At 37.4% G+C, this 27,971-nt stretch overlaps 1 protein-coding gene across 2 annotated transcripts in view; it reads right to left on the bottom strand.

The window, feature by feature from the left end:
- The window catches only part of LOC135216034 (peptidyl-prolyl cis-trans isomerase G-like), a 303,915-nt gene that overhangs the window by 248,944 nt on the left and 27,000 nt on the right, over positions 1-27,971 (bottom strand). For both annotated transcript variants that reach the window (XM_064250978.1, XM_064250977.1), the window contains exon 3: positions 20,373-20,525. In XM_064250978.1, the coding sequence (XP_064107048.1) occupies positions 20,373-20,525 (153 nt within the window). The remainder of the gene's footprint in view (positions 1-20,372; positions 20,526-27,971) is intronic.

Raw genomic sequence — 27,971 nt, 5'->3', positions numbered from 1 at the left:
CAATATCAAAGAGTAAGTGTTGATTGTAGGATAAATAACTGAAACACAGCAAATAAATAACTCTAGAACTAATAAAATCTTATGCAATCTTAATATTTCTCATATGATCCATTGTTGTTTTCACTTTAGACAGAAACAAAACACAATTTTATAGTTTTAAAAACACTTACAAAAACATTTCATAGGAAACATAACTGCATCAGATAAATAGACATGCTAAAAATTGTAATAACCTTATATTTTTTGTATACTGTACAATATACAACTGTCTAAAATGTGGCTCATCACTGCATACAAGCAAGTCAATCAAATCATCACCATTACCATCATTTCAAGTCCTGCTCTCCCTTTACCATGTTAAGTGTATCATGAGTTTTTTCCTGTCACTTTCTACCTTGTTAATTCTCCATCTTCATTTCCATCTGGTCTAAGTGGCCTTCCAAACTACTTCCCATGATTTTCTAGGCCTTTCCACAGGTTGGTGTCTGACCACTAAAATGCCTAACACTCCTTTACCTGTATGTTTCTCTTCTTAGAATGTACTCGCAGTCTCAATCTATCCTCCAACCTCTGAACCTCATATCTTTCTTTAATTCCCATGAATTTTCTATCTTACATGAAAAACACAGAGAAGCACTCTGTTACAAGATTATTGTTGAGGGCCAGTGCAGAGATCTATTGCCACTGAGAACCAAATCTTTCATTATTGTCTAAACACTGCAGGATCCAGTGCTGCCCATAACATTCCTAGCTTCTGTAGGATACAACTAGGTGTCATTTTTTCTAACCCAAGGCTAACTTATCATCTACTAGAGTAGGTAAGAAATTAAAAGGTAAGAAACAAAAAATACTACTACTTTTATTAATGCAATATATTCCACTGTTAGAATTCCAGGGATTAGGAAGTGAAGGAGATCAAGAAGCAGGCAGACCTAGGCTTACAACTAATTAATGAGTTGAAAGCTTTATTTCAGCCTGCAGTACATCTTCTCTGGCACATAGAGTCATCATGAAAAGAAGGTATGGGCAAAGAAAAAGCAGGACTAATTATTATTATTGCCAAAAAAGGTAAATTGGGTGCCCTGCCATATACAGAATTCTATCTTCCCCTTTCAGGTGTGCTTATTTTTAAGATGTCAAAGCAGACTCGGATAGTTTCTTATTGTAACAAAGGTAAGGTGGAATATGTTTATGGGGCTGTGCCTGACACCCAGAGAGATAGGGAGTCACTATAGGAGACAGAGTTCATCATAAACTAGCGTGAGATGCCCTAGATCCCAGCTTTGGTCTCTCAGTAGGGAATTTATGGTAATACTGGTCTTCTTTCAAAGCAGCAATCCAGCCAAGGAATCACTTAAATATCATAAAGCTATCTAACAGGGCTCCTTCTTTCTCTGAGGAAGTGGAAGCTCTGGCCTGTCATACCTTGGTGCGTCTCTCCTATGACTGTCATTAATACTGAATCAAGTCCTGTTTGCACCTTGGCAGTGGTCTGAGCCATAGCAATTCACAAACCATCAAAGATCAGTTTTACTATTCAAAGGAGAGTTGGGCATCCAACACAACTGTCTTAGGAGATGAAGCATGGGAGATGGACATCTGCTTGGCAAAGGGCTAGATTCAATCTGAATGTAGTCAACTGAAGTCACTGGTGATGCTACATTTCAGAGCAGGAACAGTCATGGAAACCTATACTGCCCAACCTGAGTAAAGCAGATCTGTGTCATAGATGGTATTCTATACACCACAACACAGACACATGATTGTAGTAGCAGGGGTGTTGATGCAACACCAGACTATAGTCCAAACCAAAATGATTATGGACATGTAGCATGTTTTAAAAGCTGTCACTTTTCCCAGATTATACATATTCATAAAACCTTGACCTAAGCTGGATTGTGTAGATGTGGCAGAAACGTTGCCACATCTTCCTTATACAAGGGTAGAAATGGTAAACTGCTTCATACTATTGTTCTGCATTTCTAACACTGAAGACATAAAATGAGAGAAAGAACTGAAATTTGATGATGAGTAAAGGATGATTTATGGTTGAAAAAAAAAAATTACAATAAATGAAGTCGGATAAGAATGCTTTAGTTTCTACCGATGATTCATGGTAAAAAGAAAATTACAATCAATGACGTATGATAAGAATGATTTAGTTTCTACCCCATCTATATGAATAATACAAATGCCCAATATCTAGCTTTGAGACAGATGAATGATAAAAAAAATATAAATACGTTCGAGGACACTGTTTGTGACTAGAAAAATTCATATTAAAAATCAACTTTCCCCAATTAAAATAATGTAAAATCAAATAATTCATTCAAATCTCAAAAACACTTTATTTTCTTTCCATTTTTTTATGGTTTTCTGGCACAAGGTTATACTATACTTCACTGCATCCAATAATATTGTATGTATGTTCATATTACTATTGTATTATAATACAAAGAGCAATGTTTTGGTTTGGAAATCAGCTGAGGGCGATTGCGAGGCAAGTTTATTTTGTGGTACTGAACTCAAATCAGAGTGATTTTCTTGCTTCTAGTTAGCATAATTGAATCTCTAGATACTTATCCATATTTCTCATCAAAATATATGTATACAGTGGTACCTCGACATACAAAATTAATCCGTTCCGAGGCAGCCTTCGTAACATGAGCTTTTCGTATCTTGAACTGCATTTTACATGTAAAATGCCTAATCCGTTCCAAGCTCTACAAAAACACCCCAAAAATTATATAATAAAGCTAAACTGACCAATAAACAATGAAATACTACAACAATTTGGACCATTCAATACCTAACTTAATACGTACTACTGATATGTACCTGTAAATAAAGTGTATTAGTGTACATGGTATACAAGAAATACTGTACATACATACGTACTTATGTAGTAAAATGTGGAACCTTACCTTTCGAGAGAGGCTATCTATGAAAGTGGCGACAGAGGACAAACGGCAGAAAATTTGTTACGCAGTACGTACACTTAACTTAACGAAACACATTAAAAATGTCAGGAAACATAAACTAAACTTTACGAAACACATTAACAAAACTGTAACACTTAACTTTACAAAAAATTAAAAAGAATTTTTTTTCTTTTTTTTAATGTTAATTTTTTTTTTACTTTATACTTTTTTTTTCACCACTTTCAACCTTGTTTTTTCGTAGTATCAATTGGTTCTTCCTTTTTGCTTACTCCAACTAAAGGCCTCTTTAAAAAATAACTATCCAAGGAAGATTGCTTCTGCCTACTTTTCACAATGTTCCTGAAACGACTCGGGCAAATGTCATCGAACTGCACAAGCATATGACCTGTGTAAGCCTTTTCGGGGTGTCTCTTTTCTACAAATGATTGCACCTTATGAAAAGCAGCTAGAGCATCCTTAACTTCTGCCGTTGTCATAGGGTCCTCCTCCTCCTCCTTGCTGCTGCTAGAGAACTCTTCTTGAACGACGTTATGTTCCATGGCCTCCAACTCCTTCAGGCCATCCGTCGTAAGCCCCTCTTGGTGCTCCTCAAGAAGGTCATTGATGTCATCCTCGTCGAGGACCAGCCCCATGGACTTGCCGAGTGCAACAATCTCGTCAAGATCTGGTTGCGAAACAGTTTCAGGATCGTCAACTGTTCCTGAATCTGCAGCACCAGCTTCGCCCACGTCGAATCCCTCGAAGTCTCGGGCTGATACGGCATCAGGCCAGAGTTTCCTCCATGAAGAATTCAAGGTTTGCCTCGAAACCTCCTGCCAAACTTGATCGATGAGTCGGATGCATATCACAACATCGAAATGCTCCTTCCAAAATTCACGCAAGGTGAGGTTTGTGGTATCGGTGATGTTGAAACATCTCTTGAAAAGATGTTTTGTATACAGCTTCTTGAAGTTTGATATCACTTCTGCGGTCCATGGGCTGGAGGAGAGGGGTGTTAGGCGGAAGATAAAGAAACATTGATAAAAGAATACTCCGCTAGGATATCTTCCTCAAGGCCAGGAGGGTGAGCAGGGCCATTGTCCAACACCAGCAGTCATTTCAGAGGGAGGCGCTTCTCTTCCAAGAATTTCTTCACTGTCGGGCAGAGACAGATTTACCCACTTGGTGAACAAAAGTCTTGTTACCCAGGCTTTTGCATTAGCCCTCCACATCACTGGAAGCTTCTCCTTTAGCACTTTGTGGGCCTTGAAGGCTCGAGGAGTCTCCGAACGATAGACAAGTAGGGGCTTCACCTTGCAATCCCCACTGGCGTTCGAACAAAGTGCGAGTGTAAGCCTGTCTTTCATAGGCTTATGCCCGGGGAGCTTCTTCTCTTCCTCCATGATGTACGTCCGATGAGGCATTTTTTTCCAAAAAAAGGCCATTCTCATCACGGTTGAAGACTTGCTGAGAACTGTAGCCTTCATTGATCCTCATCTCGTCGAATGTCTTAATAAAGGCTTCGGCCGCTTTTGTGTCCAAGCTGGTCGCCTCCCCATGCTGCACGCCGAATGGATGCCAGTCCGTTTCTGGAATTTTTCAAACTACCCATGAGAAGCCTTGAAGTCTGGGGTTGGCGTCGATGTCCCTTCTCCTCTGTCGTCTTAGGACTGGGCAATCAAATCCCTGAAAATAGCGCTGGCCTTCTGGCAGATTGCCGTCTCGGTTATCATATCGCCAGCGATTTTTTTGTCTTTTATCCAGACAAGAAGCAGCCTTTCCATCTCATCGTGCACGTGACTCCTCTTGCTAGACAAAATAGTCCCGCCCTTGGAAGGTGTAGCTGCTTTGATGGCTTCCTTCTGCTTAAGGATGGTGTCTATTGTCGACGGATTTCAGCCATATTCCTTGGCGATCACACTAAATCACATGCCAATTTCATACTTTTCAATTATCTCCATCTTTGTCTCCAAAGAAAGCATCCTCTCCTTTCCGTGAACTTCAACTTTCTTGGGACCCATGACTACATATATACTGTACGTAATTAAGTTATGTAGTGTATGTATGTAGTAAAGTTCTCACACAACACGATAAAGTAGTACTACAACAAAATCACTAACGAATTTACGTTAATAAACGAAATCATATAGAACAAACGAATTCCCCGTGCTTACGATAACGATCCTGCTGCCGAGTGGCCGAGAAAGCACGCCGGTATGTAGATTCATGATGGGATCATGGGAGATATGCTGACCAATAGTTGAGCAGGATCTTATGGTGGTGACTAGCATCAGGAACCAATGGGAGAGCGGGAGGATGGTGGCGAGTCTACTCAGTTGGCGAGTTTTAAAATTGTTATCAGTGGTCCTGAACTATTTTCGTATGTAGAGCCAAAAAAATCTTCGTATTTGCTTTCGTAACTCGAATTTTTTGTAAGTTGAGCCTTTCGTATGTCGAGGTACCACTGTACTGAGAGAGAGAGAGAATGATTGCACAAGAATTTTTAAATAAATTTATGGGAGATGGTGAGGACTAATCACATTTATATGATAAACAAATCATTTACCTAATCAAACCTTGCTTTTTGTATGCCTCTCTTTTTGTATGTTTTGGTTTTCATAGACCTTTTTGCTACAAAATTTTGCCTCGGTTATTGTACACTCCGAAATGCTCCATCCGGGGCCCAGTGCGTGAACAGGCCCTGTATCGAGTGCCCAAACAAAGCATCCCATCTTTTTTCGTGACCCATTCTGCTTTTGTGTTAGTTGTTTTCGTTTTTTTTATTAGAGTTCAACTGCTAAATAAGCCGTCATGGGGCCAAAGAAAGTTCCAAGTGCTAGCATTTCTGTAAAAAAGGCGAGAAACACTATAAAATTTAAGAAAGAACTCGTAGCAAAGTGTTGAAAGATGTTGCTAACTGATATCAGTGAGAAAATCCCTACAAGTCCTGCTGTTAGTGAATTTAAGGCCAGCAGAACCTGGTATGAAAAATTCAAAAAACAAATGGCATACAGTGAACGCCCAGTATTTGCAGACTCTGAATTAGTGGACTCACGATTCATGGATTTCTCACTGGAACATATACCCCCTTTATTCGTGGGAAATTCGCCTATTCGTGGTATTTTTCTAAGAGAAATAACCACATATTCCTGGATTTTTTTTTTCAATTTCATCATCATATGCACTTATATAGATAAAACTATTAAAAAACCATGTATAAACATTTTTAGCAGGTTTTTCTTGAGTTTTACCAAACAAAATTGGTAGTTTTAAGCGTTTTTATAGGGGTTTCAACTATTTGCGGAGGTCTAGTACCTATTCCCCGCAAATACAGGGGTACACCGTACATAATGTGCCTACTTCAGGAATTAAGGACATGTTTGCAAAGTGGAATGATGTAAAAATTTTTGTGGAGAATTATCATCCCAACAAAGAAGTTGTAATGTTAGTCTCCAATATGTTTAATGACAATACCGTATTTAACTTCAGGCAAATTATAAAGAAACCCCAGAAAAAAAAAGTCTCTGGACAGTTTTGTTGTGCAAAAGGGGTCCAGTAACTCTCCAGTTGGTCCTAGTGTCAGTAAAAAAAAAAAAAAAAAAAAAAAAAAAAAAAAAAAAAAAAAAAAAAAAAAAAAAAAAAAAAAGTGGGGAAGTAACCTCAGATAGTGCCAGTGAAAAACGAAGAGAAGTAACTCTGATAGGTCCTTGATACCTGAAGTCCTTGTGGAACAGCTAGGATAGATAGGAAGGGTCTGCAAGCTATGGAACAAGTAACAGCAAAAAAGGGGGGTTTACCAGTAACATGGGTAAGAAATGATTGTAAAATGCTTGCCTGTTCTTGGCAAGATACAACCAGGGTTAATTTACGGCTTGGTTTGGAACAGTAGGTACATATAGAGAAAATTCATTCAAAGAAGTGGGACAGAGTAATTGACAAGCAGTATGTTCATGTAGAATATATTATGTATATGGGGGGGGGCAGTTGATAAGTCTGATCAACTTTGCTCAACATACCCTTACAAAAGAAAGAGCCAGAAATGGTACCAACCCATTTGGCACCTAATAGCTGAAGCAGCATTAGTTTGTTTGTTTGTTTGTATGGTGCTTTTACGTTGCATTCAAACATGTTACAATATTCAGAATCTCACTGCTAAGCCTGATAAAAGCAAATTCATGGAAAAAATTAGTAACACTTTGTTAGAAGGGTATAAGGGGAGCTCAAAGTAGGGGTAGACATTCAAATCCCATGGAATCTAGATTAACTAAAAGGCATTTTCCAGCACAGTATGTTGACAAAGCTTGATGAAAGGTAAAAGAGAATGTAAGAGAAAGCAAACCACCTATTTTTGTGATCGGTGTGTTGAAAAGCCACCTCTTTTTATCACTCCATGTTTTACAAAATATCATACCTATAAAGTGTACAAAATGCATTGCCAATGTGAAAAATAAATGTGTGAGACACTGACAAATTAGGTAAAGGAGAGTTGGTAAAATTAATAAAGACATCCAAGAAAAGGAATTTTTATGTTTTTCTTAATTTTACCCTTTTATCAAATAATTCAAGTCAGAAAATGATATACCCAAACCAAAAATACTGTTATTCTGAAAATAGAATGGTTCTAGAACATAAATAATGGTTCCAGTAAATTTTAAGCATTTTACATTTTTCATCGAAAATTTACACTATATACTACTATGAAACGTACGTATTCGTGAATCCGCAGCGAAACGGTTAAGTTTTACCCTATTTTAAATTAACATATTTTGGAGTGTCTACCAGGAACTTGGTTCCCTCATTTTTGCTATTTAATGAAGAAAATATACCTACTCAAATTAACATTACAATACGTATCAATATAAGTTAAACAGATAACACCAATGTAATAGTTTAGATCACAATGGTTGAACTAACTGTTTTGGACATAATGTGAATTTAGGCTTGATTGTAAATAGTGATATTTTTCTTCACAATTTTTCTTTGATTTTTTTATTACTTTTGTAGTATGATGTCTAGGTGCTAACAAACAAACACCAATCTGACAAGAATCTTAAAAAAGACAAAAATAGACGAGACACATTGCTTCTCTTATACATTGGAACAACTGCCTAAAAAACAGAAAAGTCTTTTGAATACCTGGTATCATTAGAAAGAAGTCTTTTCTCAACATCAATTAGTGAAAAGAAGTAGAAGGGTGAATTAAAAAATAAAAGGCTACAAAATATAAGTACAGTAATAATAGATGCTCAAGTTGACATATAAAATTGTCAAGTTTTTACATGAATTTACATAATTTTTCATATTAGAATACCTCAGACTAGCCTGATTCTATACCTGCTGACAGTTCAAACTATAAGTGAAATAAAAATGTCAGCAATTCATTCTCAAAAACCAAGTAAATTTTCCAATTTTCAAGCCCAACAATGCCCTTCATTCAATTACAAGATTAATTTTCATTTACATCTATTCTGATGAAAGGGGTAGAAGCCCTTGATAGCCTGAGAATCCTGTATTGTTAGACAAATAGTTAATAATGATTCCACAAGCAACATTGTCTTGTTTTCTGCATTTGCTACCTTATGGTTTTATTTGACATGTTACGCATTAGTATCTGCTATTACCCTTATAAAAAAAAATGGTCAGACTCACAATGCATTCAAAGTCTGCTCTAGTTACAATACCATATCATCCTGTCTCACAGTAGAGTACAGTAGAGCTCCGGACCTCAACAATAATCTGTTCCAAAAAAGGTCTCAAATTCAATTTTTTGGAGATTTGAATCTATACTATCCATAAGAAATAACTAAAAATGGATTCATCCGTTCCTGACCACCCATTATTACCCTGACTTTACCTTATTATACAAAACGGTACTCATAAATTACAACTAAACAAGTTCAGAGTTAAATAAATATATATATATAAGACATACATTTGTTATCTTTAAATGAGTATAATAAAAAAATGGCCTATGTCCAATGCGGCCGTATTACCAATGGTTGACCAGGCAGAGTAACGGGTAGGCAAAAAATTTTTTGCTAACATAATAAAACATTGAAAAACAAACCTAACTACTACAGTAAATTAATAAAATATTAAAATTAAGCCAAATTATATTTATCATAACTTATGAAAATTTATCTACATAACGTCTGCAGCTTGTGGCATGAGTGGATGTAAACAAACCTGTGTACATATGTACATATACATAATATATGTACAAATCATTTTAAATTATCTTTCAAAAGATGTTATGATACTAAAACTTTTCTATATAATATCCTTGTAAAATAGAGATGCGTCTTCTACAGTAGCAAATTACTAACCTCTTCTTTACCAGGAAGCTTAACAAAGCGTAACGATTGCGTTCACTACTAACACACATATACTAAATATTGCTTTCAGCCTTTCACTTGCGAAGACATTCACAATCTCGTGAAGAACAATGTGTCATAAATATCCATAACTATATAATAAAGTAGAATATTACTATGTAAAACATACAAAGACCTATGAACACCATTCAGTGTTTATGTTTACACAGTTGATGTCAAAAGCATTTGTATATTTTTCATCCTTCATTATTAATTGTGGATTTTTATGACACACATCGCTCTCACTACCAAACCTCAGAACAGAGTTTGAAAGTCTGTATATTTTTCATACTTTACTTTTAATTGTCGACTTTTTATAACACATTTTTCTCACTGCCAAGCCTCGCAGTAAACTGATGTTTTTATAATAAAATAAGGTTTTGTATATACTTACCCAGTAATTATATAGCTATAGTTTCCAACGTTTGGCAACCAATTCAAAATTCGTGAGTAGCCCTTCGATTATTCAGTGCAGACATAACAGTTCCATCCCCCAATGGCAATACTAGGAACAACTTAGAAAAGTACTTCATTCTGTCTCGAGCATAATGTCCATCAGAGGGGAGGCGGGTGGGCTCTGATCATATAATTACTGGGTAATTATATACAAAACCTTATTATAAAAATATTTTTGTATATGAGACTTACCCAGTACAGGCAGTCCCCGGGTTACGACGGTCTCGGCTTACGACGGTCTCGGCTTACGACGGTCTCAGCTTACGACGGTCTCGGCTTACGACGGTCTCAGCTTACGACGGTCTCGGCTTACGACGTTCCGAGGTTACGACGCTTTTCAATTATACTCATCAGACATTATTTCCAGGGTTACAACGCATGTTCCAGGGTTACGACGCCTACAACGCTCATCTGGCAGATGAAATATGACACCAAAAATGCAAAATAATCAATATTTGAAGGTTTTTTTGATGAAAAATGCCATAAGAATGCAGTTTACAGAGTTTTCAATGCACCCCAAGCATTAAAAGTAAGGTTTTCTTAGGATTTTTGACGATGTTCCAGCTTACGACGATTTTCGGCATACAACGCGTCTCAAGAACGGAACCCCCGTCGTAACCCGGGGAAAGTTGCTAGCATTGAAAAAAACAATGCTTGTTGTACCTATTAGTTATGAGAGCTATGCAGATGAACACTGCCTCTGGTTGACACTCGTCTTAACTCGTAGTGGCGTGGCGGTAGAGCCAAGGGTTGCCTCCAACTTAAGGGAAACTTTGCAGCGAGGGGAATGCTCCTGTGGCTAGCAAAGTATGATAGGTGCCAGCCCTTGCCCTGGGCATAGCACCAAAATAAAACAACCAGAAAACACTGACACTTACACTGAAATAAAGTCAAGACCCATCCACTGAGTGGTGGGTGCTCCAGGTACTCTGTACCCCCTGACTCTCCAAACTCGGCACCTTACCGAAAAGGTGAAGAAATACTAGGAGAATATCCTGTGCTTCCTTCCGCGGTGCCATGCCAGTCACAAAAATGGTCTCGAGGTATTGAAAATTTTCGACACCTTTTTTTTTTAAACTACAAAAAAATATATTAAGCACATATCGCTTACGCCTCCGGTAGCTCGATGGCAGAAGCCTGAAAACTAAGAAAGTAAAGGCTGTTCTTACATCCTTAGCTTGACTGCAAAGTAGGCCAAAAAACACTAGAGTACACTGTGTCTTAAACATGAAGTCCATATAAACTAAAGACAACATGTTTAGACAGAGGAAGAGAGGTTCTGGAAGGAACTCTTCTCTTCACACTGGCAGCTGAGTTATCAAGCTACGTCTTTCAACCTTACTCCACTTCGGGGTGAACAACTAGTAATTGAACACTTTATGCAATTCGGGATGAAAAACTAGTAATTGAACACTTTACGAGTGTTTGTCCGAAAATCATTCTAAATCATCGCAGTGGCCTACGGGTTAATTGCGACGAAGCAGAAGACTTACAAATTTCTGTTGTATCGTAGGTAAACAGAAAGAAAAATGAGTCTAATGAGACATCTCTATCCAATGATACTTGCAATGGCAACTGTGGAGCACAAAATATCAACCATAAGCAAGAATCCAGAGCCAACTAGAGACTTAAGTCTGTGATGGCCAGGCCGAGATCCGAATTAAAAGTCAACCCTCGATAGAGGAGATAAAATACTATGACAAAGGAAATCTCATTGAGATGGGCATTACTCTATTCCTTGCACCTCCAACTCCGAGGCTGAGTTGCCTAGTCGCATATTCTGCCTTGGAATTCATTTGTATTATAGAGCTATCGAGTGTACTACAGATACCCTCAATCACCTATATATAAACAGAAACAAGGAAAATAAAAAAAACCCTTTTTCGATGAAAATGCCAACCCTGTGGTGTTGTTGCCAAAACAATACCACCGGTCTTCTCATAACAAAAATCGGAAACTCTCGGGAGGGCTGTCCTGAGTTTCAGGAAATTAAAATTGTCTTTGTCACACACGAGAAGAATTCACTTATGTGTATACGCCTGTACTCAAACGGTACAACTGAGAGACGTATGTCGCGAGGAGAACATACAAGTACGTATATTTGTAAGATCCTGTCGACCAAGAGAAAAAGAATAAGGACTGGAAGCAGACCTCCTTCATTTTTTAATGAAGACAGCGAAGGTAAAGTTATTCCGAAGGAAAGCATCAACGAAGAAAATAGGGCATCAATGATGACTGGTTCATGCCAAACTGGTTGTTCTCCATAAACAGGGACACTGGAGAGATCCGAAGATCAAACCAGGAATGGTCTTTCGCATCCTAACTCTGGGGAGTGTAACCCGTAGTTTCGTAACTCAGGCAGTAGAGGGGAAAAAAAAGAGGATGACTGTTCTTGGCACCTCTTCTCGGAGTTAGCGGGAGCGGGCGATAACTTGCACCATCAACTTGCGGTGATGATAGCAAACCAAAGACTTAGGAAAACGTATTCGCCTAAGCGAAAAAGACGTTTCCTGAAGGAAAAGCAGAGGTTTACACCCACCACACGAAGCATTCTCTCTCTACCTACAGCTGGTTCGATCATGGGAATGCGAGTAAAGTAGAGTTGACTGCGCCAAAGTTTGCGAGAACTTGCTATTTCTCGCCACGCGTCTGTCTTAGTGATCAAAAAGTCCTGTTCGAATGGTGGCTAACAAAAGATCCCCTAGTGTCAAAGAAGATTAACGAGGAGACTGTATTCGTGTGTCCAACATGCAGCATCAGACTTCCAACAGCTTATGCCAGGTCAGACGTGGAAAACCCTTAACGAGCTGAAGCAAGGGAGTGGACACCTCAAATGGCACAGAGTGCTTATACGGAGATTGATGCTCAACAAAAGACGCCCGATACAAGAGAGATTTGAGCAGCTTGGCGTTAAAACCTGATGCTCATCATGAGAACCGGTACTATTCTGATGAGCATCTATGACAAAAGTATTTGAGAAGGCTCAAATATACAAATGCAGGAGTAAAATTCCTCTACAGCAGACAAATCTGTGTCTCCACCTTTAAGAACATTGTGAAGGTGAACGAGTCGACACACCTAGCTGCGAATGCCTGTGAAGGAATGGCTATCGGAAGCAAAAATTCGCTTACGATGCTTCTAACGTCTAAGCGCTAGCACGGGGTGTTCAATATAGTACTAATTAGGTCAAATGAGTAACCGTCCTTTAATCTGATGCCTACTGAGCACCACTCACTAAACGCCTTTCCAGTGGCATTCAGTCGAAACCTAATAAAGTATGACAATTTTGACAGAGGGGAAAAAAAATCCCCATTAGACTCCCTAAGTTGAATCAGCTGAGTTGTGAATCGAAAATCGACTAAGAGTCGAATAGCTCAGTCGTAAGTCGAACATCGACTGTGAGTCGCATTGGCCGAGTCTTGAGTCGAAAATCAACTGAGAGACGGATCAACTGAGTCACGAGTGGAACATCGATTGAGTCTCAAACAACGATTGTGAGTCGACTCAGCTGAGTCTCGAGTCGAACATCGACTGTGAGGAGTCAGGCAAACATGACTGCTAGGGTACGAGGCTTCATCGACTAAATAATACCTCATCTGAAGTCGAGACACCTAAGATTATCGCCATCAATACAATCTGTTAGGAGACGAACCACTGGAATAGGACGACAACTGTACACTACGATACGCCTGTTCAACGGCGTTCGGTCGAAACCTATAACTCGTGACAAGTTTGACCGAGGGGTGAAAAAAGACCCTCCTCACTACACATCCGACAAGACGCCTTTTCAATGGCTGTCTGCCGACACCTGGGAAAAAGCTACAGGTTAAACCGAGGGGCAACTACTGGGGGCAAACCCCTTGGACTCCCTTCGACTACCAGTATGTTCTCTCCTAGGCAGATGTTGGCCGTGAGAAGGACAGTGAATTTAAGTCTAGGATATCCGAGGGGCCAGATAGTCACCTCCTCTGACACATCCAGAAAGACGCCTTTCCAGCGGCTGTCTGTCGATACCTCGGACAGACAACAGGTTCGACTGAGGGAGCAACTACCTAGACGCAACCCCCTGACCTCCCTTGGACCTCCGGTATGTCTTCTCCCGGGTGCGGGGGAGCGGGACAGTGACCTTTGTCAAGGAGAATAGTGGGACAAGTAGTCGCCTCCTCCATTGCACAACACTTCAATGTTACATTGGCAATTCATGATAATCAAAATAAAAGCTGGCAAAGGCATGGGAAGGAAGCAATGGAGCCAAATGCAGGGAGCAAATGACAAAGATCTGAGGAATAATAAGAGAGAATTGGCATTAGCTTTGGGAGGTGAAGGGAGTCGGCAGATGACAGATGAGAGGCGAGATGTCAGTGCATCTGGTAATCTCGGTTACTGATTACTTTCATGAAAATAATCGATAAATAATCGATTACTAACTACATACTTTATCCATATCACTATAGGGAATACTGGGCATCTAGGCCTGAAACATTCATAATATATGAATACATCAGCCTTTCATATTTTCACACATGCATTTTTAACATCACCTAAATGAAGGCATAACTCCAAAATAATAATTTATATCAACAAGCCATTTTTGCATTAAGTATCAAAGCCAATTGGACTCTAGTAATGTAAAAACACTGCTTTTGTTCTCCAATTATTGATAAAGGAATTAAACAAATATTATTTACAAAAATATGAAATAGCATTACATGTATTCAGATGTATATATAAAAAATAATTTACCCTTCTATATATACAAGTGTTTATATCACCAAACATTTTCATAAGTCTCAAAGCAAATTCGACTCTTATTATACACAAAAATTTATGAATAAACGATTACTCAAAAGATATCATTTTAAAAATTATCATGAATGGAAGCAATCGCAATCAGTAACCAATTACAGGCCCTGCTAATTGACTCGAGTGGCCTATGCTCAAGTCCAAATGACTCAAGTGGCCACCTGTGCGCAGCTCCAAAGCACCTAGTGAGCTCGATGCTATCGGCTTAAATGTGAAACGTTCACAATTGCATAACACCAGGAAAATACCTCCGTACGCCGAGGCCGTGTAAGCCTTCTCTCTCAAAGCCTCCCGAGCCACTAACATCATTCTCTCCTTAATACTTTCAACCTCCACACTTTCAGTCTCTGCAAAGGAAAGTGATGAGTGTCGCAAGCACGGAAAACAAAACAAAATGTATTGGACCAATGCAAGTGTTTGGCCTAAAAGAATGTCTCAACATTCACAAATTACTTTAAGGTAATTATATATACCGGCAGCTTGTGACTAATAGCCTATGGCTGGTAAACAAAATCCCAAAAGCAAGGTACGTCTAACCTAAAGGAATTATGTAACCTTCACGAATTACTTTTAAAGGTAATTATAAACCGGCGACTTGCTCGTAGCCTAATCCCGGTAAGTAAATAATAAATGCAAAGGTTCTAAGATACCAGAATGGAATAATATTTGAGGATTATTTTGAGGTAATTATTTACAAGTGTCAGGCGAATGACCAATGGCTGATAAACAAAATCTAAACAAACGCTTGGCCTAAAGGAATGATGTATAAAATCATGATTACTTAAGGCAATTATTAACCAATGACTTGCGCATAGCATAAGCCCGGTAAGTAAAACTTATATACAAAAGTATTAGGCCTAATTGAGTTACATTCAAGGACTATTGCCAGAGAATACAAATATCCGGCTTGATGATAATCTGAATAAAACAAAGGACAAGACTCATCCTGCTCGAAGGCTACGAATGCGTTCCGATGGTTGTTCAACACTACCAGAATCCGGTGGTATACCCGAAAAATAAGAACAAGCTGCTGTAAGCACTCGATGTTTAGCCACGCACGGCACGAAACAGAATGAAGTGCTTTGCTAAGTTGTTCCTAGTATTGCCGTTGGGGGACGGCAGTTATGTCTACACTGAACAATGGAAGCGCTACCCGCGAAATTTGAATTAGGCTGCCGAACGTTGGAAACTATAGCTATATAATTACTGGGTAAGTCTCATATACAAAAATTGCATTTACTACAAAATGCATGTGTGTGTGTGTGCATAGTTTTTACACTACGACTGTCTAAAAAATCAATGATGAATACTTGGTTACACCAAGGAAATCCCGCAAAAATGAAAACTGTGCACATAACAAAACAATAGCAGCAATGTAATCAAGTTTTCAACAAAGCGTAGACACCACCACCAATGTTACCAAATGCAGTAGCATCATTTGATGCTTTTAGAATATTTGAGGTAAACTTCTGCTGCATAGCATAATATTTACAGTAACGACCCATTTAACATAATTTTGTGAAGTTTGGCATAAAAATATGTAGAATCATTAAAAATAACAAACATAACTAACTTATTTTGATAAAATAATGTACACAATATTTGACAAATTAGGTTTATCAATCTGCCACATCAGAAAATCTAAACACACATACCACCCAAGCATCACAAATGTCTGGGTTTCATGATATAAGTGCAAAACGAAATCCCAAAAATAATCTTGGAGAATGAACAAGACTTGGATAGTAATGGCATGCACTAATTAACTGCATGTGATGATATTGACAGTTTTCCTTATGAAAACATCGACACAGAGTCATTCTGGGCTAAAGTTTAACTAGTAATAAATATCCTATTCTTTAAAAGTTAGCTCGAGCCTTGCTAACCATTACACCATATGCTGATTGTGAGCGCATTTCTCCATGGTAAAAAAATAAAATAAAATGTCAAATGTTTCACTAACAAATAAACTATGCAGTGAAGGTATCAAGAAAGCAGGTGATTGCACCAAATTTAATTCTTCCAAGGACATGCTGAGGTCCATAAAGATATTTCCTGTAAATAGGATTATTAACTTTCATATTTAAGGGCCAATTGTATTTATATGTCATATTATTTATATTCACATTGAAAATAAAATATTAATTTAGCATAACCGCAATTTTTTCATCCCACTAGCACAATTTTGATAGATTTAGCATAATTTCCTATAGAGTTTAGCATCAAATGGAAGTAAGATCTAAGCATAATATCAGCATAATTTTGATAGATTTAGCATATGTTATTTCATATAGAGTTTAGCATCAAATGGAAGTAAGATCTAAGCATAATATCAGCATAATTTTGATAGATTTAGCATAATTTCATATAGAGTTTAGCATCAAATGGAAGTGAGATCTAAGTATAATTTCAGCATAATTTTGATAGTTTGAGCATAATTTCATATAGAGTTTAGCATCAAATTGGAAGTGAGAACTAAGTTAGCATAATATTAGTATAATTTTGTCATTCCACTAGCATAAATTTGCTGGATTTAGCATAATTTCATACGTACTGAGAAGTGAGATCTAAGTTAGCATATCATTAGCATAATTTTGATAGGTTTAGCATAATTTCATGTGGAGTTTAGCAACAGATGGGAAGTGAAATCTAAGTTATCATAAAATTAGCATAATACTATAATCCCACAGGCATAATTTTGACAGATGTAGCATGTCAGCATCATTTCATAAGCAGTTCAACATCAAATGAGATCTGGTAACACAAAATGCCATCAACAACACCGACTATACCTGCCACACACTACGTTGGCGGTGATGGTCCGCCCAACCTTCGTTAGTTCGAGTCCTTTCTGTATATTCACAGAAAATAGTTTGATATGATAGAATCCTCTTTCTATTACCTTATTAAGTGTTAATCATTGGAGAACTAGGTTAGAAATATTTTCATATCATTAAAATGCTATTCGGAGTAGGGAAACCTGAAGTTTTATAAATTACAGGAAATCGAAGCCAAAGATAAAAACCTTTGTCGAATGTAAGCAATGTTTTATTTTGGAGCATTATGTTATATATGGATTCAATAAATCAAACAATACAATTCAAGTTTCATGATAACTTAGATGCTGTCGATTGCATACCTTTGAATATGCCGTATAATTATATGAAACATGAAACACCACGAAATATGCCTGTTGGAAGTAGGGAGGAGGTGTATTGAGAGAAACAGCCGCTCAGCGATCACCTGATTTTGACAGCTCGCTCACCGTAGACAACTCGACTGATTAAGTCAGTGTTGCCATTTCTATAATTTGCTACTTCTGAAAATTAATTTATGAAATCTACGGCAAAATTCGAGCACCGGAATAATTTGCTATTTCTACAGAAACTCGTAGAAATCGAGAGAGAGAGAGAGAGAGAGAGAGAGAGAGAGAGAGAGAGAGAGAGAGAGAGAGAGCGCTTGACCCTCATCCTCCACCCACTATATTTTGCTACTGATACCTTGAAGTTTCACTGCGTTATAACCTAGTCTAACAAACTTTTAAGAATGGAAATCTGCTTCAAATATATGTAAACATGCTTAGGTAAATTAACATACATCTTGATACATTAAACATTTAATTGATTCAACAAAAGAAAATACATTAATCAATCATTGGATAGGCTACATCAAACAATAACTTGAAATAACAAAATCATTCATCATCGCTTTCCGACTCCTCACTGTCACTGGTGATGTTTATAATCAATTTCTCAGTTAGATGGTCACGTGCTATATCCCTTTTCCTATAAATATCTTCCACTTCTCTTGTATGACGCATACATGACTTCCAGTCCTCTGCTGTTACTCTGTCTATAGCACGTTTAGTTATACGTTCAACATTTGTCAAAGTCTGATTGGGATTTGAATTGCATTTCTTACCCATATCAATTCTATCGTGTTGAACTCGCAGTGATAAGGAGGAAGTCTGAGTACCTCATGGCCAGCATCTCTAGCGATTTTGTCAATTTCATACTCCTGCAGGTACTTGTGCCGCTTTACCACATCTAGAAGTTCGGTTTTGGTATGGAAAGGTCACGAGCTATATTGTGGTTAGTCAACCAGGAGACAATATCCGATTTCCTTGAACTGCTGACAGGTGCTTTGTTCAATATTTTTGAATGATATGAAGCATTATCTAAGACAATGAGCGACCTAGCGGGAATGTTTACCAGTAGCTGTGTTTGAAACCATGATAGGAAGCATGTATGATTCATACTATCATGGTAATCACCCTTATTACTATTTTTCGATCGGAAAAATAGCAATCCTCCTGGTGCGAATCCATATTCTCCACCAGCATGCACTATGAAAAATCTAGCTCCTTTTCACTCGTGGACCAACAATTCCATCGGGTAGAGTCCAACATTTGTCCACACTCATTTTGATTTACCCATGTCTCATCCAGATATATTTCCCTTCCTGGAGAATCGGATTTTCGGTTTTCATCAATAAGCCTTAGATATTTATTTTTGCCTAGAACAATATCGTTCCTTTCCATCAAGAGCTTCCTACCGCTTTCAACTTTCTTATAACGAAAGCCGAGTTCCTTAACAAGTTTGAGAAGGGACATGTAAGCACCAGGGAAATTCTTCACCTTATCCAGCAGTTTTTCTATTGTTGGAATTTCACTTCTTTCATAGAAAGCCATTATCTCCCGACGTACACAGTCCTTATCAAAATCATCTAAGGCTCCCATTACTGGTGACTTTCTTGACCTATAGGGGGTAGAGAGTGGATCTCTCCACGCTTGTGTTGCTGCTTTATCCGCTGAATGGAACGAACAGATATTCCTGTTGCAGCTGCAGTTCTCTTTACGATATCATCTTCGCCTTCCTTATCATATTGCTCACCTTAATTACGACGATCCTTGTCTGGCTCGTTATCCGTCCCATACGTTTTGTGTTTTTTAAGCAATCCTCCATTATTATAGTTACTCCTTTATACTTCAGTGTATGTATGGTATATCGCTGAATGGTTACTGAGCTGAGAGCTGTTTCTCTTTTTTCAATGTTAGCTCGGTTAACAAATGCGTTTGAAATTCCCGCCAATTACAGTAACTGGCTATTTTAGTGATCATTCTGCCTCCCTAGATAAGGCGCATGTTTTCTAACCATTATGTTATTTGGACACGTGGACTACTATATTCATAACTATTATACGCATCTCCGTATTTAAATGACCCTTTACAATATACATGATTCTGACCAATTTCTTATATATTTACGGGATATTGAAGATAAATGAGTCAGAGTGCATTCGAAATCGTGTAAAATCCTTGACTTTGACTATTTGAGTTATACTTTAGTGATAGTTTTCTCAAAGTTCTCAAACGTTTTCATCATTTAACATACATTTTCATTTTATTTAAAGAGTATAATTAACTTCTACAATAAAAACAACCTGAATTAGTAATTGCAAGCGCCTTTAACACACTCAAATGAATAGCCACACGAATAGTTGGTGTAATCCAATTACCACCTTCTCTTAGCAAGGGTGGGGCATCACCGCCAACTTAGCGTGTGCAGGTATAGTGGCGGTTGACTGAAAAGTTTTGTTTGCAAACATCATATGGTCACTCTGGTCGAATTTCGGAATTTTGTTCAAACCCTAATGCAAAGTTTACTCAAAATTTTGTGTCAAAACCAGATTATGTCAACTTCTAATATGGTTGATGTCTGGGGGTTCTAATGTATAATGAAAAAGATTATCATATCTTTTTCTTTTTACTGATGTTACAGCATAGAAAAAAGTAGATACGTATATGTAGTATACACACCTTCAAATTGTCCTCCATAAATTGATTCACCACCAGTGCCATTTCCAGCACTAAAATCACCACCCTGTATCATGAAGTCCTTAATGACCCGATGAAACTTGACACCACGGTAATGCAATGGTTTGTCGGTGGTTTTCCCATTTCCCATCTCCCCTGAAAATTAAAACAAAAAATTTGATTTTTAATTAGGATAAAAATTTCTTTCCAAATTGAACAAATTCCTTACATATATACATTAAAATCATATGGCAATGTAATGTCCAAAATTAAAACAGGTTGCATGTCATTGTCATATTACATAAATACAGCTACTAAATAAATTTATACTGCATCTAAACAACTAATAAATATACAGGCAGCCCGCGGTTAACGGCGCAATCGCTCAGCGGCGAATCAGTTTTACAGCTGTCGTCAAAAATATTTATTAAAAAAATAAAGTATTTTTACGGCACAATTTTCAGTTAATAGCGCCGCTAGCGGCGTCTAACGAGTTCACACATTTGTAGAAATGCCGTTCAGACCATAAAGGTTATGCAAATTATATTAACAAATTTTATGGAGAGTTATTACATAGGTATTAGGGTAAAATATATGCCTCTGACGCTGTTCTATGCCAAAAATATCGAGTTACATAAGTGCAAATTTAGCTATGGATGCGTCGATTTATAAATGTTCATGCTTTTATGTTTAAAATGTGTATGAAAATGTATTATGTATAGGGTATTTTTATTTCTGCACAGAAATATGATACGCCTGCCGCTCTTCCGAAATATAAAGTTAAAAAAAGGTGGAAATTAGCGATCGATGTGTCGATTTTATAAATGTTCATGCTATTATGTTTAAAATGTGTATGAAAATGTATTACGTATAGGGTATTTTTTTATTTCTGTGCAGAAATATGATAAAAAGGCAGCTTTTGAAACTGCCCTTCACGTTATCAAATATGATGTTTTTCATGTTCGTTCTTGTAAGCCGCCGTCTTCCGCTCTTCCGAAAATATAGTTAAAAACAGTGCAAATTTAGCGATCGGTGTGTCTATTTTATAAATGTTTATGCTTTTATGTTTAAAATATGTATGAAAATATATATTACGTATAGGGTATTTTTATTTTTGTACATAAATATGATACAAATTATGGCAGCCTTTGTAACTACGCTCCACGTTGTCAGGGGATGTTTTTTCATGTTTGTTCTTGTCTGCTACTGTTCCAAAAAATGCATGGTGTTGTTTTTTATTAATTATGCATCTTTTCCAAAATCATTTGAAAAGTCATACATTACTTCACTGTATCCAATAATATTGTATGTATTCTCATATTACAGGCAGTCCCCGGGTTATGACAGGGTTCTGTTCTTGAGACCTGTTGTAAGCCGAAAATTGTCGTAAGCCGGAACATCGTCAAAAATCCTAAGAAAACCGAACTTTTAATGTTTTGGGTGCATTCAAAACTATGTAAACTGCATTCTTATTGCATTTTTCATTAAAAAAAAACCTTTAAATATTGATTATTTAGCATTTTTGGTGTCATATTTCATCTGCCAGATCAGCGTTTGTAGGTGTGGTAACTCTGGAGCATGTGTTGTAACCCTGGAACATGCGTCGTAACCCTGGAAATAATTTCTGATAAATATAATTGAAAAGCGTCATAACCTCGGAACGTCGTAAGCCGAGACTGTCGTAACCCGGGGACTGCCTACTGTATTATAAAATACTATGGCAAATCTAAGCCAGTATTCCGCAGAGCGGCCAATGTTGGGGTTTGAAATCAGCTGATGGCAAATACGAGTTTGTTTTGCCATATTTAACGCAATTCTGAGCGAAATCTCTTCCTTCTAGTTAGCATAAACGAATATCTAGATATTTTTCCTTATACAACGTGTTTTTAGGTGGAAATATGTGATTGAATATGTCTCGTCGTGAATGTGAACTACTTTTTTTTTCGTTAACAGATTACGTTGACGGCATGTTTATTGCGAAAAAAAATTATGTGATTCCATTCGCAATTCTCCTTTATATCATCGTAACATGAACTTTACGTTATTTATTTTATATCGGCGTGAAACCAACAGTAAAATGTGTTCTTTCCTTCAAGCTCAGTAGTTTTTATTAAAATTATTTTATCTCAATTTTATCTACGGTTGTGTTTGATGGCATATGTTTACTGGATTTATCCTTGTTACCAATTTATGATAATAGTCATTAGCAGCTTGAACAGTTTTCTCAGCTTCAGTTATAACTATGTAGGTTTAAATTTAACAGTATATTTCCCGTTTGATCTTTGATTTATAGCGAATAAAGTTATTACATTAAGATATCTCAGTTCTATTCTACATAACGCCATTTATAACAACTACGGTAATAGTGTACTGTAGTACGATGATTGAAATACAAGCCAAACGGATGTTATCCAATTCGGTTGTACTTAGAAAAAAAAAACCATACTTTCATCATTCTCTTTTGCTGTTATTGAACTTATGTAACTAGAAGATGGGATAAAGTTAGGCTATTGTAATTTGGTCTCTCATAAAATCGGACTATCGTAAGACGAATTATCTTAACTTAAACACTACAGCTGCCTGTACACTGTATAAACCTTATTATATCTTTACATACTCTAGACACCCAAAGGATTAAAGCTAGGCTTTTTTCACTTTACAGTATTTACAATGCTATAATGTACTGTACAGTAAATTCTATAGTACTAATAGTACTATACTGCATAAATATAATTTCACTTATTGCGCCATTGTGGGATTATGGCGCCTTTGACTGGTCTAGAGTTTCGAAAGAAGGTGTGCAACAGCCATAGGCTTTAAAATCACTTAGCGTCGGCGACCAGGAACTGAACCCCTGCCGCTAACCGAGGGCCGCCTGTACTGTATTTTCCAGCACTGAAAATGCAATTTTCCATGTCTCAGAAATTTACCATGCATCCAAGAGGCCGAAGGTCAAGTTTTTAATAGGCCTACTTTAACTGAAAAGGGAGGTTATGTTACTACAAATAATAATCAGAATTGCTGTGGCTGTGTATGACCTCTGAAAAAGTGTGTAACTTGTACTTGAACATAGTAAATGAAGAGAAGTATAAAAAACTTAAAAATATATGTAGCCTGGTCACAAAGATTCATTCCCATATCAGCAGACTATGGTAGATGAGTAATTGAGCTGTAGTAAAATACATATTGTATATCAATATACTGTTAATTTCACTCTACTTAAACAATCAATGCTATAGTAACACTTACTATAGCATGTGACCTAAAGAATACTGTGGTATATTAAAAGGGTTTACCAGTCAAACTTACTATAACATGACTAGCATAAACACTTACTAACCATTTGTTTTGGATGTGTTCAGAGGTTTTGTGATGAACTTTGGTGTTAAAGAAGCAACATCAATTAAAGGTTAAGATTTACAGTGTTCCCCCCGTATTCGCATTCTCCGGATTCGCGGACTCACACATTCGCGGATTTTTCTTTGGAACCTATCTAGAAATTATTCGCGGACGGACTCACCCATTCGCGGATTTTTCCAACAAAAATAATCACTAATTAGTGTATTTTGACGTTTATTTTCATGACTAAATACATTTTTATGATACAAAAATGATTTACTAATTTTCAAATATTAATTTTGATTATACTGTATATTAGTAAGTTTAATAAGTAAATGATATCACATAATTAAAATAATAATTCTCTCTCTCTCTCTCTCTACCACAAAGATGTATGTTTTTTTGTATGATAAATAAATGATTTACTATTTTCAAATATTAACATTAATTTATACAGCAATAATATCAATTCATTAAAGAAAATACCATAGTGAATTAGTAAGATTTTAGCTTATAAATTTTAAAAATTATGGAAGAATGAAGGAAATCCCAGTCAGATTCTTTCTCTAACTCAGGTACTAAAACTCAGATATACGTATCAAGTTAAGTGACCGGAGGGGGAAGGAGCTGATTTGTTGCTGTCATCAAGTGCTCATGAAATTTCCACCCCACCCCCCCCTCTCTCTCTCTCTCTCTCTCTCTCTCTCTCTCTCTCTCTCTCTCTCTCTCTCTCTCTCTCTCTCTTACTGAGATGAGAGATTTTTATGGTACATATATGCATAATATGTTTATTAATATTTTCAAATAACAAAATAATAATAACTGTAATTACAAAAATCATATGTGAAAGTATTTTACAAATAAGTACTATGATAATCTCTCTCTCTCTCTCTCTCTCTCTCTCTCTCTCATACCTCTCTCTCTCTCTCGTCTCTCTCTCCTCTCTCTTCTCTCTACTCTCTTCCTCTCTCTCTCTCTCTCTCTCTCTTAAAGCGATGTATGTTTTTTGGATGATGATTTACTAATTTTCAAATATCAATATTAATGTAAACAGCAATAATATAAATTCATTAAAGAAAATACTAAAGTGAATTAGCAAGATTTTACTTTATAAATAAAAAGAATTATGTAAGAATAAAGAAAATGCATTTAACCCCGTGTCTTGTTATGTAGCCAGCTTGGTTGGCTGGGTTCCAACTGTCAAATCCAGTGTTGCCATCTACGGATCATTGAAATTCTCTCTCTCTCTCTTTTGCTGATATGAGATAATTTCTATGGCACATGTGTATGTTTATTAATATTTTTGCATAATAATAATAATAATAATAATAATAATAATAATAATAATAATAATAATAATAATAATAATAATATAACTAATCTCAAAATTCACATGTGATAGTATTTTAAAGAAGTACAATAATCTATCCATTTCACTCTTTTAAATAAGGACAACCCTCTCTCTCTCTCTCTCTCTCTCTCGCCACACGAGATACTAGCATGCGCTAGTGGTAACTCTCGCCCTCTGTTTGGGCTGGAAGTGTATGTATAAGTATATATTTAAGGACATTACTACACTTTATGGTAAATAATAATATACAGTACTAGTTTATAATATTATTGTTTAATGAGATTAAACAGTACAATAACATTCTCTCTCTCTCTCTCTCTCTCTCTCTCACATATGTTTATTTGCTTTGTAGTGTAAATAAATGATTTACCTTATGACTAATTTTCAAATAAATAATAATAAGATTAATTAAAAATAGCGATTCCCAGTCTTTTTATCCACTTGGAGGAACATGCCGGGGGAGTAAATGAGTTTGATATACGAATTGGTGGAGGGAGGAGTCTAGGAGTTATTCTCTCTCTCTCTCTCTCTCTCTCTCTCTCTCTCTCTCTCTCTCTCTCTCTCTCTCTCTCTCTCTATTATTATTCTCTCTGTCTCAGAAATAATTCATAATTTCACTCTTGAGGGTCAAATATATGATGTTGCCCCATCACTCTCTCTGGTCTCTCTCTCTCTCTCTCTGTTATTTGCTGTAACGGTAATATGTTTAAGATGACTTTAAAATGATATTAATATATAACCTCAAAGATTAATGCAGTAATAGGTTAGTAATTTTAGGTATATTTAAAGTAGGATGTTATTAAAGGTATACATTTGGCATCTGAACTTTCAAGATAGGCAGTTATAAGCATTTTTAGTGGTGGTTTTAACTATTCGCGGGGGTGTCTGGTACACATCCCCCGCGAATACGGGGGGAACACTGTATTAGTTTCCACTTGTATGGCAGCCTAAATTCAAAATTTGCAGGTAATGCCTCAATTGTTTGTGTAGGTCACCAGTGCCAGACCCTAATGGCTAGTACCAGGAATGAATCGCATCAATACAACTCATCCCCTGAGAATGGTGGGTGCTCCACATAGTACTTCTACCCAGACTCCCAAACAACTCTGCACCGTACTATAAGGTGAAGAGATAGGAGAAAATTTTATGCTTCCTCCCGCAATACCATGCCAGCCACTATCCCGAGGTACTGCAAAATTTCAAACACTGTGTAGCTGGTGCCAGGCTGAAGTTGGCGCCAGGTGAGCTGCTGGGAGCTCATGGATGCTGGCAGCTCTATAACTGGAGCAAGACTGGCACCAGGCGAGCAGGGCACCAGGCACACTAGAAGTTCTGTTGTCATATCATAAAATAGAGACAAGGAGGTCAATTGTACTTTCAGTAGGTCAATGCAGAATGTAAGTAAGGGCCATAATGTACCTGAAAGCTTATGAAGTAGAGGCACTCTGATGTCCTTAGCTTTTACCCAAAAGGAAGGCAACATGTTCTCCTGAATCTGAGTGCTTCAGAAATAAAATCTCTTTAGGATGAAGGACAACACAACCTTCATCAGAGGGCAAGAGGGGTTCTTGACAAAACACCATAGGATATGAATGGCATTCTGATCTGCAGGTCTTGTTCAGGTAATACCTAAAACTCCAATTAGACAGAGAGCTTACTTCTTCCTCAAACCTGGTGAACGCTCCTAAAAGTTGAAAATGACCATTAGGCTCTTATGGGAGAAAGAATAGATACAGATCTTGGATGGGTCTTTGTTCTTTGCTCAAAATCCAATGGTAAATGAACAAACAGGATCTCCTTCCTTGCTTGGACATATAAAGGGCTTGAGAGGTAGTTTAGATTAGGAGACAAAAGATCCAATTCTCTCTCTGCTTAAACAGGAGATTAGCATAGTTTGATACCACTTAATTAGTTGAAGATGTCTCAGAAGGCATTGAGTTGAGACACCAACTTCAGAAAATCAACCCCTAAGTTTGGTAAACAGAGCAAGAGGATGACTTCCACATCTTGGAACAGCCTCTGCAACATGTCTTGAAAAAACTCTTTGGAAGATAAGCCTCTAGACAGTCTGGAGCCTGTCTAGGCAAGAGTAGACCACCCTTGGTGGTATCTCTGAAGCTATATGTCTGAGAAAACATTTTGGGGGAAGGATCTTGGAGAGTTAACCAACAATCATAACAGGCTCAGGAACCATCTACATACATGGGCCAGAATGGGGCTAATAGTGTCATCTTACTTAACCATGAGCCTGATTAGCGCTGCCTCGACCTGAAGGGTGGAGGATAAGTAGGTGCCAGATGGACTGGACCATAGCATGGCTTCTATTGACCATGCTATATGATTTGGGACTGGAGGAAGACTAATGATTCTTCAGGTGGCAAACAAGTCCAAGGTTGGTAGGTCTTATAAAATGCCCAGATCCCAATAAACCAGGAGAAGGAAAGTCCATGGTGGGCAGGACATGCTCAGTGTATCCGTTGCAACATAGTTCCCTGAATAAATGGGCAGGGTTCAGCGCACCCGTCGCAACATAGTTTCCTGAATAAATGGGCAGGACATGCTCAGCACATCCATTGCAACATAGTTCCCAGAATAAATCAAGTGACTAAAAGACTTGATTAATCTGTCCACACAGGAGCATCTCTTGATGTTTGGTCAAGAGGGAATGTGTGAATGAGCAACACTGTAGCCCTAAGTGAATCACTTTCAACTCTATGACAAAGATGTGAAAGTTCCGTTCTTCTGGAGACCACGTACTATAAACTTTCTGGTTCCCCAAGCGAGCGCCCCAACCTAGATCTGAAGTGCTGAGTTGAAGTCTATGTCTGGATCAGAGGATGAAAGGGATTTTCATTCAAAAGCCTATGTTTGGGCAGCCACCAATGTAGGCCCGACTTAAATTCTGGGCAATG

The sequence above is a fragment of the Macrobrachium nipponense genome, chromosome 6, assembly GCF_015104395.2.
Source record: "Macrobrachium nipponense isolate FS-2020 chromosome 6, ASM1510439v2, whole genome shotgun sequence".
Taxonomy (NCBI): domain Eukaryota; kingdom Metazoa; phylum Arthropoda; class Malacostraca; order Decapoda; family Palaemonidae; genus Macrobrachium; species Macrobrachium nipponense.
This window is presented reverse-complemented; position numbering and strand designations above follow the sequence as displayed.